The 17,099-nt window shown below is 47.6% G+C and overlaps 1 protein-coding gene across 1 annotated transcript in view; it reads left to right on the forward strand.

Moving 5' to 3' along the window:
• The window catches only part of PAPPA (pappalysin 1), a gene marked incomplete at its 3' end in the record, with an annotated part of 179,051 nt that overhangs the window by 137,121 nt on the left and 24,831 nt on the right, over positions 1 to 17,099 (forward strand). The window contains exons 14-18 of the mRNA XM_082009036.1: positions 2,551 to 2,719; positions 9,289 to 9,472; positions 12,114 to 12,324; positions 12,925 to 13,096; positions 16,457 to 16,604. Of these exons, the coding sequence (XP_081865162.1) occupies positions 2,551 to 2,719; positions 9,289 to 9,472; positions 12,114 to 12,324; positions 12,925 to 13,096; positions 16,457 to 16,604 (884 nt within the window). The remainder of the gene's footprint in view (positions 1 to 2,550; positions 2,720 to 9,288; positions 9,473 to 12,113; positions 12,325 to 12,924; positions 13,097 to 16,456; positions 16,605 to 17,099) is intronic.

The following is a 17,099-nucleotide window of genomic DNA, read 5'->3' on the forward strand; positions in this document are numbered from 1 at the left end:
GCTCGCTTTTTTCCTCAATGAGTCAACTTCCCCGTCACTGGAGCCCTGGCACGGGAGGAACTGGTGTTGCAGCCTCACCCTCTGAAAAACGGAGGGGAGCAAAGTGACGGTTGGCCTTCATGGGTAGGTGTAACTAGGGAGGATTCGACAAGACGTCATTCATCATTGACATTCTCACTCAACGTCCATGTTCAGTTATTCTCGCTAATGTTAATTGGTGACTTACTCAACTGGCAGTGCTGTGAGGTCGATAGCAAGGTACTGCTCCGCTCGGGGAGCCACGGTGTGCGAGGCTGCCCGGGGGCTGCTGCCGGAACAGAGGAAGGTCTGTGGTTCACGCTCCTGGGTGGTTCATGTTGGGCATTTACCAGACAATTGCACACGGCTGTTCTCTTCACCTCGTTTCTCTGCAGCAGAAGACCACCTGGGCGCTAGGATATACTGTCCACTTGCTCTTCCACTGTCTCACCCACAATCTTATTGATCGGTGAAAAGTGAAATCAATGGCAGTTTAAATGCGTGTGTCGGGTTGTGAGCTACAGTGACTGGAAAACATGTGTGAAACCCTTGGCGTGGGGAGGGGGATCCTACTGAAGGCGGGATCACTCTGCGTAGGTCATCTCTGGCAGAGGATCATCCGTTCTGCAGAAGTAATGAGCATCACAGTTGTAGTGCTGATAGACGGGGCGCTGTTTGTTGCATACAAGGGTATCGAGTTGGCCAACACGGGGATGGAATTCTCCTTCCTCAGTCCTGTCAGCAGCAATACTTTGTGCACAATGAGGAAATAAGATCTTTCTGAATGTAGAAATTGTTTATGGCTCATCGCACTCTAGGGAAGGGCCGCCACTGAACAAGCAACCTTAAATTACATGCAGTGGGCACTTCCCATATAGCACTAGTCTGGGACAGAGAAATGAGTTGTGGAGGTACATAATACTGTCGTCTAATCTGATCTAGAGCTCAGTAGAGACATGTGCAGATGTGCTTCTCTATCAGCAACATGGGGATAACAATACCAGCCCAGGTGTCTCACAGGGGTGTCATGAAAATTAATTAGATAATGTCTGCACAATGCTTTCAACACAGCAAAACATCATGTACGTGCTAAGTCCTGTGCTTACTAAGGTGGATGGGGTTTTGGTGGCTGTTAACCCTTTTTCTAGGAGACTGGAATAGCTTGCTTGTAATCCCTTTCAAAGTATGTGTATTGGTGCATCGCTTTCCCTTCTTTCTATAACTTTCTGTGTTTCAGGTTCTTCCCTACCCACATAGATGGTGAAACAAGTCAAAGTTTTCCCTCCTCAGAATTAATTTAACTGTATTTAATTTAAAATCATTTAATTTTCAGCAGAGGCATATCACCTTCTAAGAATCCTTAACCCCCAAAATTTTGTCTCTAATCCAGGAAATCGTCTTTGCACACAGAATCAGAGAATCATAGAGTCATAGGAACAGTTTGGGTTGGAAGGGACCTTTCAAGGCCATCTAGTCCAACCCCACTGCAGTGAGCAGGGACATCTTCAACTTGAGCAGGTTGCTCAGAGCCTCGTCCTGCCTGACCTGGGATGTTTCCAGGGATGGGGCATTGACCACCTCTCTGGGCAACCTGGGCCAGGGTTTCACCACCCTCAGTGTGAAAAATTTCTTCCTTAGATCTGGTCTAAATCTACCCTCATGCTTTAAGACTCTCAGCATTTTCATTGCCCTTTAGCTGAGGGACTGCCCCATATTCATATTTGAACGTGCGCTATAACGTTTGACTCGGGTCAAACACAAAGATTTTGTGTCAACCAGACATTTCTGTATATACAAAAATTTAAAAAAACCCACCTCTTTTTACAAGTTGTGCTAAATGTTACAATAATTTACTGTAGGGAAAGCACACGGTTTCCATCCGGGGAAACATTTTATGGATGGCAGGGCAGCAACTGGAGAGATCTGAAATGACAGCATGCTGCTGAGCTTGATAAGAGCTTATCAACACAGCTACGCAGCTGATGTTTGGCGTTCCTCGCGAAGTGGAATAAAATGAATGTGTTGATTTCAATCGAATTTCTCACAGATAAGAGCGTCTATCAGAGAAACCCCTCCTCACACGTACACGCATGCACACTTATCACTAGCAGTATCGGTCACTCCTGAATTCAGCAGAGACTTAAAGTTGGATGGGGCATAAGGACTGCTCTTGGAGGGAGAGTGCCCTCGTGGGATGGATCGATGCACGCTGGTGCGGGAGTAGGAGGGCCATAGTGCAGTTGAACGTTGCAGAACAGAAAGGAATTCTGCAGAATTGGCAGGCTTTTCCCTTTTGCCACAAGACCTGTCATTTGCCTTCATTGCCGTCACCGTTACCACTGTCCCTGTCCTTCGGGAGACATAACTGGAGGGTGTGCTCGTTGGTGAGGAGCCTGTTGCCAAGTCGGGTTCAGTGTGCAGCCTATGTACCTGCTGCCTGACAAGTGATGAGTTTGTGAGTCAGACACGCTTGCTCTTGTGGAATGAATTAAATGAATCCAGTAAAAACACCACTTCTTGTCTCCCACCTAGCTGTGTCCACTACTCCTGTGAAGCCACCGACTGCCAAAAGCTGGAGATTGAGAACGCGCTGCTGAACTGCACCAGTGGCGGGTGGTACAACGGTGCCCAGTGCAACGTGAGCTGCAAGACGGGCTACATTTTGCAAGTCCAGCGAGACGATGATCTCAGCAAGGGACAGGTTTGTTCTGCTGGTTTTGTATCACTCACAAGACAGGGATGAGCAAAGAGATGTGGAGAAACTGAGAAATAACTCGGCCTAAAACCCCAAATCTCAGCTCAGCCTTGGGACAAGGCCTTATCCAGATACTTCTCAGCAGAATAAAAGCCATCTGACTCTGTAGGAAGAGGAACTGACAGTGAGCAAAGCTCAGGTATTCCCCAAATTTAGAAAATTTCGACCCGAAAGGTTTAAATATGTGTTCAGGCCTTCTCTGATGTCACTGGCTCTACTCAGCCAAACAGTGTTTCATGGGTTGTTTTTCTGGGGGTGGGATGTTTGGTTTTTTTGCACAACCAGTTTCTGGGCAAAATACCTAGTTTTTATTCCTTGGGTTGAGGCTAACAATGTCTTAACTCCTTTGCAGTGTTTCAGTCCATCTGCTCCCAACCACACCCTGACACTGCAGAAATACATGGTGTCAAGGGGGTGGAAAAAGCAGCCAAACCTTTTTGCTTCCGAACAGAGCGCCGAAAACCTACCCCAGTGGGCCAGGGAGTGCTCCCCATCTTCTCCAAGCCATGCATTAATAATCCAGTCCTACAAAAGCGGCACGTCTTGGTGCAGCGAGTGGGGTATTGAGGAAAATTATCCATTTCTTTAAGCATTAAAAAGCGCAGTTGCGTTGCGCTGGAGGAGGTGGATGAGGTGGACGTGCAGCGTGGCCCAGCCTCGGCGTGCCGCTGGGAGCCGGATGCATGGGAGACGTGGGTGCAGGTCAGGCACCCCAGGTTGCGCTCTCATCTCTAATGCTGCCGGATCCCGTCAGCGTGACGAGCGGGTGATTTCCCCCATCGGCACCTTTGGCGCGCTGTCGGGGCAGCGCACACATCTGGGGCCGGGAGCGCTGGGGGCCGGCAGCCGCGCTCAGCAGCCTGTCTGCATTTGTGAAATACTGCGTTCTTCATCCGCGCGCGGAGGGGGAGACGGAGCGGAGGGGAATGAGTCAGCCCTTTCAACTCAATTACAAAACAAATACAGGACCCCACGAGCTGGGCCTCTTCCATCCTAATTGGCATCAGCACCAGAACCCCAGCTCCAGCTGAGCATTTTTACAGAACAGAAAACAAGTTCTCAAACGAGCCTGAATGGCTGAACCAGGAAATAGTTGGAAGGGATCTGTACATTGAGCACACAGGAATCCCAACCCAAATAAAACAGCCTGGACATGTTTCACCAGCGCTGTGTTATTTAAATGCAAGAAGTACCTTTTGGGGCGGCTCAGCCAACTGTATATGGTTTTGCTTTGAGAAGTTTGGTTTCAGAGCCTTGATCAGACTCATATGACAGGAGGGGAGGATTTTCGCACCCCTAGCTGACGTGATTCACTGCCTATTACAACATGCTTCCTCTCACCCCGGTCTACTATTGCACTTCTTCTTCTTTTTTCCACCAATAAAAAAGCCTGAGGCCAATGGCTTTGTTTTGCCCAGCGCTGTGCATTCACTGTTCAAATCAGGGAAGGAATGGAGCATCTTAAAGATCCCCATGTTCAGCTAAGCACATTAAACACGTGCTTTAAAAGTTTATCCGTGTGCTTCGGCGATCTGTTGAAAAGAACGGACAGTTTCTTTCACTATCGTCTTGGTTTATTACTTTGTGTCAGGTGCTTCAAACCAGAGCTTGTGGAACATGTAGGCAAGAAATGAATTATCTGAGAAAGTCCGGAATCCGTGGTTTGGATTCCTCGTATTGTGTTGTATTGAATTGCATTGTGCTCCTTTCACAATTGGTTCCCAGCTTCAGCTTCTCTTCTGATCCCAAGTGTCTGGAGATGAGATGGGGCATGTGTGGTATTTGCTATGGTCAGAGGGACCTTCTGCCATGACTGAGGAACCTTGCACAAAGCCGTTGGTTGTTTCGTTGTTGCCATTTAGTTGGATATTTTGCTTGTTTGACTGAGTTGAGGGTCTAGAGCTATTTTTTTCTCATTTAACTGACAGTGGGGGGGGTTGCACGAGGAAGAGGAGGAAGGAAAGTAGCTTTGCGCATGCTGGTGTTTCACACTTTTGGGTAGGAAGGAGGCTGAGGTGAGGTGCAGTGTCTCAAAGAGCAGTCTGAACATTGGTGGCCCATGACCACTGCATGCTGATGAAGATGATTGACAGACCTGTGAAAACGGCCTGGTTTAGCATCTGAACCACATTTGTCTTCCGTATTTCAATGAAAGGCAGCAAAAAAGGGTGAACAGAGAATTAAAAGCAAAATTTTCAAAAGCACCTCAGAGATGTAGCGGCACAAGTCACATTTCAAACCAATCTTTTACATCTAAGGGGTCTTTGAAAATCTTCTTAACAGTTTCTGCACTTTCCGGCCTCTGTGTCTTCTGAAGCCACCATTTTAATCAGTCTTAGGGCAAAAAATTCATTCATCTCTGCTCTCTGAGAAGCTCCCGTTTCCAAATTCTGTTAAAACTCCATAAAATCACCAAACCCTAAAAACGTCAGCACTATGTGCAGTCGAAACTGTTTGCTGTTTGAAAATAAAAAAAAGCTGAGCTGTTTGCAGACTCTTGGGCTCTCTCTCATCCTCATTTAGGGACTTTAGCAACAACAATAAAAAAAAGGTTTGCATAGTGATGGAGTAAAATCCTTCATGTTTCTTTCTTGCAAAGAAGATCTCGGGATGTTTTCATTTCCCCCCGATTTCGTCCCACCCCGCTGACAACTCCATCGTTCGTTCTTCTCTTCTTCCCTTTTCCTCCCTTTGTCTTTCACTGCTTTCCTCCCCCTTGTCCTTCGCCGAAAGCCCCGCTCATTCAGTGCCTTGTTGTCATCTCTCCTTGAAGCTACCACCACTGCTGCTCTGGTCAAGAGGTGTTATTTAAAACCCAGCAGCTCCCTAATGTTGTGCAAAGGCATCATCAATCATGCCAGGAAAAGAAAGCGCGGCTCATGTGTGTTCAATTAGAGGCACAGTAGTGGGCAGAAGTGGAAGAATACTTAGAGGGGAGGGCACAGCTGTTCATTTTTAAGGAGAGGAAACTTCACACGTGAAGCATCGCTTGAAGAAGGAGCCGGCTGGGATCTTGGGCAGCAGGAAGGAGACATGAATTCTCCCAGGCTGTTAAAAGTCCCAAGAAACAAATCTTTCTGGCACCAGATTTGTTTAAGTGTGCATCCTCTTCACTGTACGGCACACTGTATCTTTGGAGGCCCCTTTTTTTTTTCCCTCTCTTCTCCTCCTTGCCCGCCCTCCCTCCTTGCGTAAGCCTCTTTTGGAAGGCAGGACATGAAGGGAAGCGGTTGCTGCGATGCCAGTCAAAGCAGCACAAAGTGCCCAAAGTGACAGCTAATAAACCAGATGAGAAAGCCAAGTGCTTCCTATGGGCTGCTGTGAGCTGGGTGACCTTGTCAGATCAGACAGGCGAAACAGGCACGTGCCTGCTCAGGCTTCGGGTGGGAGATGCAGATGCTGCCGCAGAGACCCGGTGCCAGATCCAAAGGCAGCGCCGCTCAGGCTGTCGATTGGAAATAGCCCCGAGGTGCCGCGAGTGTTGGGGAGAGCCAGGCTCCTGCTCAGGAGCCCGGGGTCCTGCCCTGCAATGATCCCACCTTTGGGTGGGACGTTGCAAGAGGGAGAAGCTGAAAGCTGGTGGGTGCCGTCTGCAATAATTTCCATGTTAGGGTTGTCCTCTGTACTTTCAACCAAAGCCACTAGTCTTTGTCTCCATAGCGGGGAATGTTCTCTGTTACATTCTGCTGCAGAAATGCATATGCTCCTATTGCTTGAAGTGATGACATGATAGACATGCTCTAAAATGTGCCATTATTATGTCTGACCTTGAAAACCTCAGCTTCCATCATACAAAGTGTGGAACAAATTACTGGAAAAAGCTGAGAAGCCAGGCTCTTACCCACATGGGCATAGCTTCTCTGCATGGGAATGGCCTTGCTAGTGTGCCAGGAAGAGGAAAAGCCATATGAGTCTGGAAGAAGGTGACTCTTCCAGATTTGGTTAGTGGTTTTGTTGGGGAGGTACCACGGGGAAAAACACAGAGATGAAAACATGGAGAGACTAATTTTTTTCTTCACATCAAGATCTAGAACAGGGGCAGAAATAAAGTGCAGGGGGAATATAGCTTTAATGAGGGATCCCCTCCAAGGAGGGGTGACCCCAGGCACGTTGCGTTTCCAGCAGGCCGTAGCGTCCTGCAGCTTTCTGCTAACAGACACCACGGCTGCAGCTGAAATACTCCCACAAATGTTACTTGGGCAAAACATTCTTGCCAATTTTCTGTGAGGTGTGACTGTCATGCACAGATATTGCTCCTGTTTAAATTTTTGTGTTATGTTTCAGATTCTGAATTTGCACTGTTTATTTGGTGTTCCGTAGAGGTACATCTGATGTGCAACGCCGTCATTAGAGAAACTCCCTTGTGCACCGTACTGTGTCTCTGCAGCCAGTATCAGCTAGTAGGAACAATCATTTATTCCTAAACTAGATCACACCAACACTAACAACTGAATTTTTGGAGTTGAATTCTCCTATCACTGATAGAGCTTCCCCGTGCTCAGCATGGATCCAGCATGCAGCAAGACACAGTGCAAGACCCATGTCTTTTCCGTAACATGTGGATAATCCCTGACATCAATAGCTTGGTTTTATGTTTTTTACCTCCTGCTGTCGAGGTGCCCAGCAGCCACAGTGCTGGAGTGTTATTTGATGATAGCATCTGTTAAGGGAAATGCAGGCTTTGCTGAATGCTGGAGCAAGCCCAGCCTGGAGTGCAAATGTGGTGGTGACGCTGCTGTGTGTATGCCTTATGAAGACATGGAGATACGCTGTATCGTCCCTTCTCCTGTGGCCATCACACCACAACTTCCTGGAAGCACAGGCATCTTCAAGTCATCAGCTGTCTACAGGATATGTGTACTTTTCCATGGTGCAGATATTCTGATACGCAGCAAAGGCAGAATTAATAGCCACTGGGGAGCAAAATGATTGGGAGTGAGAACGCAGAGCGTCGCTTCACCTGAGCGCTCCGAGAATCCCGGAATGTGCTACTCTGAATTTGTAGAAAATGCATTTTTTTCCATCAGCAGTGCTCCCTGTTTAAATAAACTCCATGGTCTAGAAAAGGGGTTTTGTGCCCACTTGGGAAGTGTCCAGTTTCTCAGCTCTGGGACTGCTTTTTCCATTCTGAATGCAACCATATATCAAAGGGAGACAGGTCTGAACTTCTGTTGAAACCATTAGGGTGTTTTTGCAAAAAGGGAATCCAGGTCCCTTTGATGTGTGCTAGAAAAATTCCCCTTCCTTTTATAAACCCAGATCAATGGTCGGTGGTGCAAATCTCCTGTGAGCGTACCAGCCCTGAATAAAATATTCCCTGGAGGCAGAGGAGTGCTGCTGTACAGCTTGGTCAGATTCCTTGCCGGTATCTTCCCCTTCTCGTGTTTAGGTTTCTTACAGTTCTTTTTCTTCTGTCCCTCTCTTTACCCTGGCATGGAGGGAAGAGTCCTACTTTCAGATTCTTCACTTCTAGTTTTTAATAATTTTCCCTTTTTAATTAGAAAGTTGATATGTTGTTTATTCTGTTCGTTTTGCCAACATCTGTTTGTCCTTCGGTCACCCAGTAAATTCTTCATCTTAGCTTTGGATGGGTGGCTCCTTTACCTACTCCCTTTTTTTTTTTCCTCTTTCCCTAGCACTTCAGTATTTCAATCTGCTGCACTGTTTGGATTATTCCTCAAATCCTAGAAGTGTAGCTTTTGTGTAGCTGTGATGGCAGGGTGACCATTAGGGAAGTCAGAGCACAGGTACTGACTCTGTATTCGACCTCTCAAGTGCCAGGTGAACGTATGGGCAGGATGCTCTTGGGTCTGTCCATAGCAAACTCCTCCCGGGAAAAGTCTGTCTCTCAGGCGTGCATGAGGGCAGCAGGGCCCTGATTTCATTTGGAGCCTCGGTGCACTCCGATAGTAGAAGCCATAACAGCAGCCGTCAGTGTCTGAACACAACATTGACATGGTCCAGGCCACCTCCCTTGGTACCCCAGTCCAAGGGTGACTGACACCTCTTGGGAGAGCCTCGGATGGGAGTCCCAAATGGGTTCATGTCAGGTTGGCTTTTACTTCAAACCCAAGAGCGAGTTTGACTACTCAGGAGAACCTGGGGACGCCCTTGGAGTGGCTGTGTCACTGCAAAGGTGACAGGGATCGGGGAGAGCTGTCAGCTCCCAACAGCTCAGACGCTGCTTTCTGATCACAGCGCCGGGCAGCAGGCTTCCCGGCTTGTCTCAGGGCGTGATGCAGACCAGAGTTCAGATTATTTGTAGCGCTCCACGCTTTATATTGAAGCACTCTGGTGTCTCACCCCAGAGGTGACAGAAATACACCCTGGTTCTCTGACACTGTTTCTTGTGGGACCTTTGTGTTTGTAGTAGCTGCTGTGCAAATGACGATGGTAGTGATCAGGCCCAGTTCTGCTTATCTTGTGAGCCACAATAATGGCTGCTACTAGGCTGGAAATGGTTTTGATCTCTCCCTTGCTGGCTGTGGTGGCTGTAGGCATGTGTCTTTTTCCAGATGGAGTCCAGCATCACCATGACTTGCATGGATGGGAAGTGGAACAAGCAGGTGACCTGTGAGCCCGTGGACTGCGGTGTCCCAGACCAGTACCATGTCTACCCAGCCACCTTCAACTGCAGCGAGGGGACCACCTTCGGCAAGAAATGCTCCTTCACTTGCCGACCTCCTGCTCTTCTGAAAGGTATCGGAGGGTGTCTGTGCAGTGACCTGGGGATAGCTGCAAGGCTAACACAGACCGTTCCTGGTAATATATGTTGCTGTTGCTGTTGTTTTAGATTTATTCATGATATTTTAAGTATGAAGAATTATGAGACTCTATGGGAAGGTTTATTTATATTAGAAGTTAAGTTCCTTTGCATCCCTCTATTACCTTCCTTTGACCTTTTCTTGATCACGGCTGGCCAGGCAGTAATGACAGTGAATATTGCTTCCATACAACCAAAACATGGAAAAGTCATGGGGATAAATCAAATTGAATTCTCTCATCTTCTTTCCCATGCCTTCTCTGTTTTCTGTGTCTGCCTCCTTTCTATGCCTCCTCCATGTATTTGGAAAGGCAAGAGAAGACTGAAAAGTCCCATGTCCCAGTGACACAGTCCCCCAACACTGTTCTTCCTAATCCACCCATCAGCTCTCTCCTCTTCCACACTCATCTTGCTCTACCTCTGACCTTTCTCTCCTCTTCTTGTTTGGGACTCTCTACAATTTTTTTCCTTAAAAATAACACGCTCTGCTGCCTTCTTTCTTTTTCTCCCCCATCTTCTCCCCTGCTGCTTTTCTCCCCCATCTTCTTCCCCGCTGCTTTTCTCCTAGCATCCCCATCATCTCAGCACCATCAACTCTTCTGCTCAATGGCACGTTACCCTTTTTGATCTGGTCCTCAGGAAACAAGAAAAGATATCATTGTTAATTTGAAGGAACATTAGAGCCATATTAACTTGTCATCTTGCAGTGGAGTAATCTTAACTGCTGTTGTCAACTCAGGTACAAATGCTGTGTAAGCTTTTTTTGTACACATGGTATCACCTTTTCTGCTGGGATTTGTTGCAAAGCCCCGAAGAGGCATGGGAAGCGTTCTTCATTTCAGTGAAAGGATATGTTGATTTCTTTATATATAACCAAATTGCTTAATTCTTTTAACTCCAACTTACGAGGGTAACCACAAGCAGCCAACACACAGTGAAAGTTTAGACTACTCAAAGGGGAGATTTTTATCAAAGAATTCCCTTTTTCAGACACTCAGAGGGTCATCTTCAACAAGAGGTGCTTTTTCATTGAAAATGCCTGGAATTTTTTTGAGGGGGCAGTGAAAATAATTATATCCATCATAACCAACAGGAGCTTCAGCTGATGACTGCGGCGGGGGTGGCTGGAGGGATGATAACCAACCCCCAGGTCAGGGGGTGCGGCTGTGGTGTGTAGCATCACTTCACTTTTGTCCAGAAACTCTGTGAGCTGTGAGGTGAAGGCACCATTTGGTGTACAGCCATCGGTGATGACTAATAGATGTTGCCACTAAGCTCCTGGAGAATGGCGTTCGAATGACTCATGCCTAATTCAATCACTGACGTCATGACAGCCACTGTTGGTAATGTCACAGCTTATCACTTAGCAGTGGCAAGTATGATATCACCACGGCTGGTCTGCAGAGCTGCTGCATGAGTCAGAGCAGAGGAGCATGCTGGTGCTCTAGAAAAGAGCTCCCTTCCGCACAAAATACCTCTGCAATCATCTGCAGTTGGGGAGGGGAGAGAGAAAGCCAGGGCTGATTTAATGTGGCTTCTCTTATCTTTGTGGGTAGGGCAGGAGGGCTCCTCCACATACCTTCCTGAGCCCTCCAGAGCCTTTTGTTTTCCTCTTCTTTGAATTCCAGCCTCGTGCCCCGGCTCTCTTCCTTCCCTCTCAGAGAGATGGCATTGCTTTGGGGTTAGCAGTTTGTCAGTGTTATTTTGGATAACTCCGAAGTTGGCTTACTGTTGAAAATATGCCTTGTGGGTTGAGAAGAGTTCCTGCAGCAATGCTTGGGGATTTCAATGGAGTATTAGGGATTTTTGAAGGGTTAGTGGCTCATAGCTGTGCTTTGTTTCTTAGGAAAAGCTTATTCCTTTTCAACATACAGTATAAAATAACAAAGAATGTAAAATACACTGCGACTAGGCTACTTTTAGCTTAACCTTCTGAAATCAAGTAGGCCATAGCAGAGGCAAATAGATCTATTGTACCTTTTACCTTTGAGGTGCTGGCCAAGAAAGCTTCCTAAGGAAAACGAGTCTCTAATGAGTATGATGAATCATATTTATCACAGTAGTCCCCAAGGACTGAGAGTCCCCAGCTGAGAATGGCTCCTCATTGTGTCGGAGTAGTGACTCTAATACTAACAGATGCTGCTCCAAAAGGCTCAAAATTGAAATAAAAAGGACAGATTCAGGGAAGAGATACAACACAGAAGCAGAATGAAGAATGTAATGGCACCAACCCCTCTGTTAATGCCGTGACTTTGGAGAGGAGGGGGTTGATGTATGAAGCATGCTTCCTTTCAGAGAAGAACAAAATAAGGAAGAGAAATACAAAAGATTACAAAGCCAGTGTGGTTTCCCCATGCTATAGCATTTCCTGAAATAAGCTCTGTCTGCCTGTCATCTGAAAACAGAGTCCTTAATGATTTAATGCCATCACCTAGAAAAAGAAAATGCATAGGACATACACAGTTGAATTTGTCAAACCAACTGAGGTGGCTCTTGATATATTACAGGTGTAAGGACATTTCGAAAAAAAAAAAAGTCATGCTGAACATTGTTAACTTTGCTCACTGTTCTTCTCAGGAAACAACAGCAACTTGACCTGCATGGAGGATGGGCTGTGGTCCTTTCCAGAGGCCCTGTGTGAGCTGATGTGTCGAGCACCCTCCATCGTCCCTAATGCAGATCTCCAGACTACTCGTTGCCGAGAAGATAAGCACAAAGTGGGCTCATTTTGCAAGTACAAATGCAAACCAGGTTACCATGTTCCTGGATCCTCCAGAAAAGCAAGAAAGTACGTAAAAGAGTAATGCCATGCAGTCAATATGATTCAGAAAGCCATGAGTTAAAATGGGTTTGGGAAAGGGATGGGCTGTTTGACAGACTGTGTGTGTGGTAGGGCGTATCACCGAGCAATTCCTTCATGCAGATAGCTGTGCAGTTTCAAGGGATTTAGGCACCTTAGCTCACTTCGGCTTCTTTGCAAAGCCTAACCAGTGCTCAAAAAACAGACCTTACCTTAGAAATACCGCTTTGATATGCAGCCTGGGGAGTCCCCTTTGAAACTCTGCAGGAAGGGGTTAGAGCTATCGTATATTTTTGACTCTGCACAAACCCACTTCAAACCAACCACAGCCCACAAGCCTGGTAAGCCTTTGGGAGACGTGTCCACGGCCGAAAGAGGAGTTAGGCTGGGCAGCTCAATGTTGGCTTTGCAAATAATCGTTATTTTTGCCCAGAGACCTCATGACGCAGATTCACAACTTGTTCCCCAAGTGTTAAAAGCTCAGGCACACCCGTCCCCTGCAACCTGCTAGCAGAGCTCAGAGGCTTTAGAGGCTCTTTGCTGACTCAGCCACTCACTAAATGGTCCTGTTTTTTTCCACACAAAAAGGCGAGCCTTTAAGATCCAGTGCACGCAAGATGGCACGTGGCTGCCAGGTGCTTGCGTGCCCGTTACCTGCGACCCTCCGCCGTCCAAGTTTCACGGGCTCTACCAGTGCTCCAACGGCTTCCAGTTCAACAGCGAGTGCCGGATCAAGTGCGAAGATGATGACAATCAGTCGGTGAGTCTCTCTTATCCAAATTATCTCAACCCATAAAAGTGTGGTTTTATCATATGTTCCTTAAGGAGCCTGGTCTTGGAGGGGCCGAGTGCCATTATGCTCTTCTGAGACTGGAGACAGAGAAATGGAGAAGGGAAATACATAATGAAAGTAGAGGGAGAGAGCTACTGTGAGGAGCCTAGAAATACTGTTTTTATGATAAGTAGTAATGGTGTTAACTGTTACCCATAGAGGACTAGCAGTGAGTGACTTACAGTTTCCAGACAGTAAGTGGCTGAAAAATTTGCCTCCATGGCTCTGTGATCTAGCTAGAAAATAAGGAGTAATGAATGAAAGTAAGTAGGATATGAGTTACCCACACTTGTCTTGTTTGTTCGTTCTGTTTTACCTTGCTTTTCTCTCCAATTCTTTCTCTCATTATCATTATATGTATGTGTGCCATGTGATAATTTAACTTTATAGGGATTACAACTATTCAGATGAACTGTCTCTAAACTTTCATGTTTTCCTGGCTGTGAAGGTGTCATTTGGCATCAGGGATCAGATCGTCATCTGGCATAAATCAGCGTGTTGCCTTTGCCTTCCTAGGAACTGTGTTCACTGATACGAGAAGGTCTGGCCTTCAGTATATTGTTTGAAATGCTTTGTTTTCCTCAATAGAGGTGATTATAATTTGTGAGATAAGTAACTTCTCCCAGAAGTGCTGCTGCTGCTTAATACACTTGGGGAAGAGAAAGTGGGGATGTAGAAGCTGCTGCTGCTACATGCGCTGCGGAGAGCAGCGAGTGCTGTGTCAAAGGCCATTCCAGATCCCGAGGACATATTGAAAACGGACCAACGCTGCCCTAGGGCCAGTCTTCTGAAAGACACCTCTGATACCTGCTCCAAACTTTAAAAGCCAACTGCTGCCCCCATTCCCTGCCGGGTTGTGCTCTTCACGGGAGCAACAGGCAGAGCCCTGGGGTTTTGCATCAGGGCACGTGGAAAAGCTTTCCCTGTGCAAGACTTCTGTGAAGTTACGGGCCTCGTGAAGTGGGAAGCTGCACGCGTGGGTGCAGTTTGGGTGGGAGCTCTCGGGCACGGCGTCTGTGGCTTTGCGCATCTACCACGTGCTCAGAGTGGTCAGCGTGGCTGGAGACGCGTAGTGCCAGTGTAGGGAAACCGGGGCCGCCACGGTAACGACAACGGGTGTAAGAGCTTTGTGTTTGCTTTTAAATGAGCTGGATGTGAAGAGGAGCAAGCAGTGGAGTCAGGGTTACGGCAATAATGAAGTGAGCTCTGGAAAGTGAGAGATACAGCTCTGTCTCCATGCACTGTAAGGAAGAGTATAGTGACTGTTCAGCTGCGAAAGCACCTTCAGCAAAGGAGTAGATAACATCTTGAGAAAGGGATTTGCAGAGAAAGGTATTTCCAGATATCCCAGAAAATAGACTACAGAAAAAGAGGGAGGACTCCTGGCACAAGCCAGAACCACTTGAGAGGTGTTAATTATTTAAGGATTAAACCCCACTAAGTCTCTCTCAGCTATATAAGGTGATAATGCACGTTGCATCCAAGCAAGAAACCCAGCAGGGATTTTCACAAGAGATTTTGCAGGTCAGGGAATGATGGACAGTATGTTACTATAGCAATGGATATCCTGGGATCTCAGAGGATGTTGCAGAAACTATACAATAGTACCCTCAAGCACAGCCAGCTCCAGGAACATAAATCAGGTTTCATGGCTCACCTTTAAAAATCATGCTTGAACCCTGGCATGCAAATTGCAATGGAAGTGCACCACACTTGCTAAAACAGCAAATTGTGCTCAATTATCACTTAGCAATCTCTTCCTGAATTTGTCACCACGCTGAAAGATCATTACTCAGAGGTACATATGGCATCTCTTAATCACCAGGAACGTAATGGTCATTTAAGCAGGTACCTCCCATGGCACCAAGAGCAAGGGTCGTCCACTTCGGAATATTGTGCACAAATCATATGAACAGTCAGACCTAAATTAATCAGTCTCTGCCAAACTGGCCCTTAGGTGAGAGTCGCCAAGCTGGATCACACCCCGAGTCCATCTGGTCCATTATCCTTTCATATGATTTTCTTATTACTTCTGGCAATGGCCAGATGTCTAGAGAAGGGGAAGCAGGTCCCACGCAGTAGTCTGTCGATAAGACCACTTTGCATCTCACTAAACATTGTGTTTATCAACAAAGCTGAGCAAAAAAAGCGTTGGGATGTTAAGTACAAGACAAACACCGAAGGCTGCACAATCTTCCACACCGCTACCAGGGACTTGTGCCAATCCCTGTGCAACAAGGGGTGTGGGTCATAGGGAAGAGCTCCTAAAAAAAGTTGAGCAGCCCTGCTGGGATGCCAGCATAGACAACACACTAAAGGATCCCCAGAGATATCAAGCGCAATCTCCAAGGGAGGGTGGGTAGATTGCAGGCAACATGCCTGGCATGTGAAATGGGTGAGGAGAAGCAGAGATCCTGCATGGTTCTCCCACCCAGCGAGGCCCCCGCGGGAGGTTTGGAGCCCAGCCACAGCAGACATCCTCCTGTTGAATGTCCCACATTACCCCATGGCAGTTAGGCTCGCTGATCCTGCAGAACATCTTGCGCAGAAATCCCCAATGCCATGAGGATAGATCTGACAAAAGATTGCCTGTGCGCTTCTTTGTTGTTTCTAAAGGGCATGATATTTCCCCTCGGACTTTGGTATTCATTCTTCGGTATCATACAGAGAATCTTTTCTATAAGAGAAATGTCATATTCTGTTCCTTGCCCATTCCCACACCAGAGGATTTTTTTTCTCCCTTCCACCTGCCTCTGTGCGTGCCTGTCTCGGCCCCTTCGCTTGCTGTCACTCAAGGCAGCCAAGCTCTGAAGAGCACGTTCTGCCCTGCTAAGCATCCCTGCTCGTGTCCCGCTTTCCTTCCTCCTTCAGATGGCCATTGGGGGATTCTTTCTTTTTCAAGACAAAGATGATGCAACTAGTTAGAAAATGGGAGGAGGGAAAAGGCAGTCTGCATTCAGCACAAACCTCTCAACAGCAAGGAAGAAGGCACACGGGGTGAATGCCCCTTTACTGCAACTGGAGTTGGGTCTATTTTAAGGTAGAGAGCATGCAAGGGCTGTGTAAAGAAGGCGTTGCATTGCACAGAAGAGGCAAGTGTGTGTGTATGCAATGCAGGCTTCCTTTTTTTTATTCTTTGGAAGAAAACTCCTTCCTGCCCCCCAGGGCTGGCTGTCCCACACGGGGGCTCTTTGAGCTCCAGCTCGGCTCTGCCCGCTTCTCAACGCTCAGCTTGTCCATGCTGTTGTTTTTGTGACCATCCTCGTTATCTCCTTCTTTCATTCCCAGGGCCGTGGAAGCAACGTGATTCACTGCCGGAAGGATGGCACCTGGAGCGGCTCCTTTCATCTCTGCAGGGAAATGCAGGGCCAGTGCGCGCTGCCCACGCAGCTCAACAGCCACCTGAAGCTGCAGTGCGCCGGCGGCTACGGCATAGGTTTGTGAGCATCAGCCCCGGCCGTCTGCCGTGCGGGGATGCAGCTCGGGCGGGAGCGGGACAGCAGACGAGGCAGAGGATGGGAACGAGAGGGAGGAAGGAGCCTGTGGACCTGTTCACCCGAGTGAGAGGCTGCTACGGGAGGCTTTTCAGGGAACTGCTTTTAGGAAACACGAAGTTTTGAGAGGCCTGGCTTCATGTAACGTGCTCTGATCGCCTGCTCCTTCCAGCGCTTCCAGTTTCATGGTGTCCCTTCTTGGCCAGCTGGTTTTAATGGGCAGCCAGCAAGCCAGACTATGCCAGAGACACATCTAGTCCTCAGAAAAAGAGACTGTACCTGCATTTGCTCTTACACTTTTGTAACGTCCCCCTCCTTCAGCCATGCGCACACACACGTGCCCCGGCGGCTGAAAGACAGGAAGCTGGCAGGGAAGCGCAGCACCAGGACAATTCAGGTCTCTCCAGAAAGAACGTGAGACCAGCTGAGCGTCCCCT

Source organism: Phaethon aethereus (genome assembly GCF_964289735.1).
Source record: "Phaethon aethereus genome assembly, chromosome: 20".
Taxonomy (NCBI): domain Eukaryota; kingdom Metazoa; phylum Chordata; class Aves; order Phaethontiformes; family Phaethontidae; genus Phaethon; species Phaethon aethereus.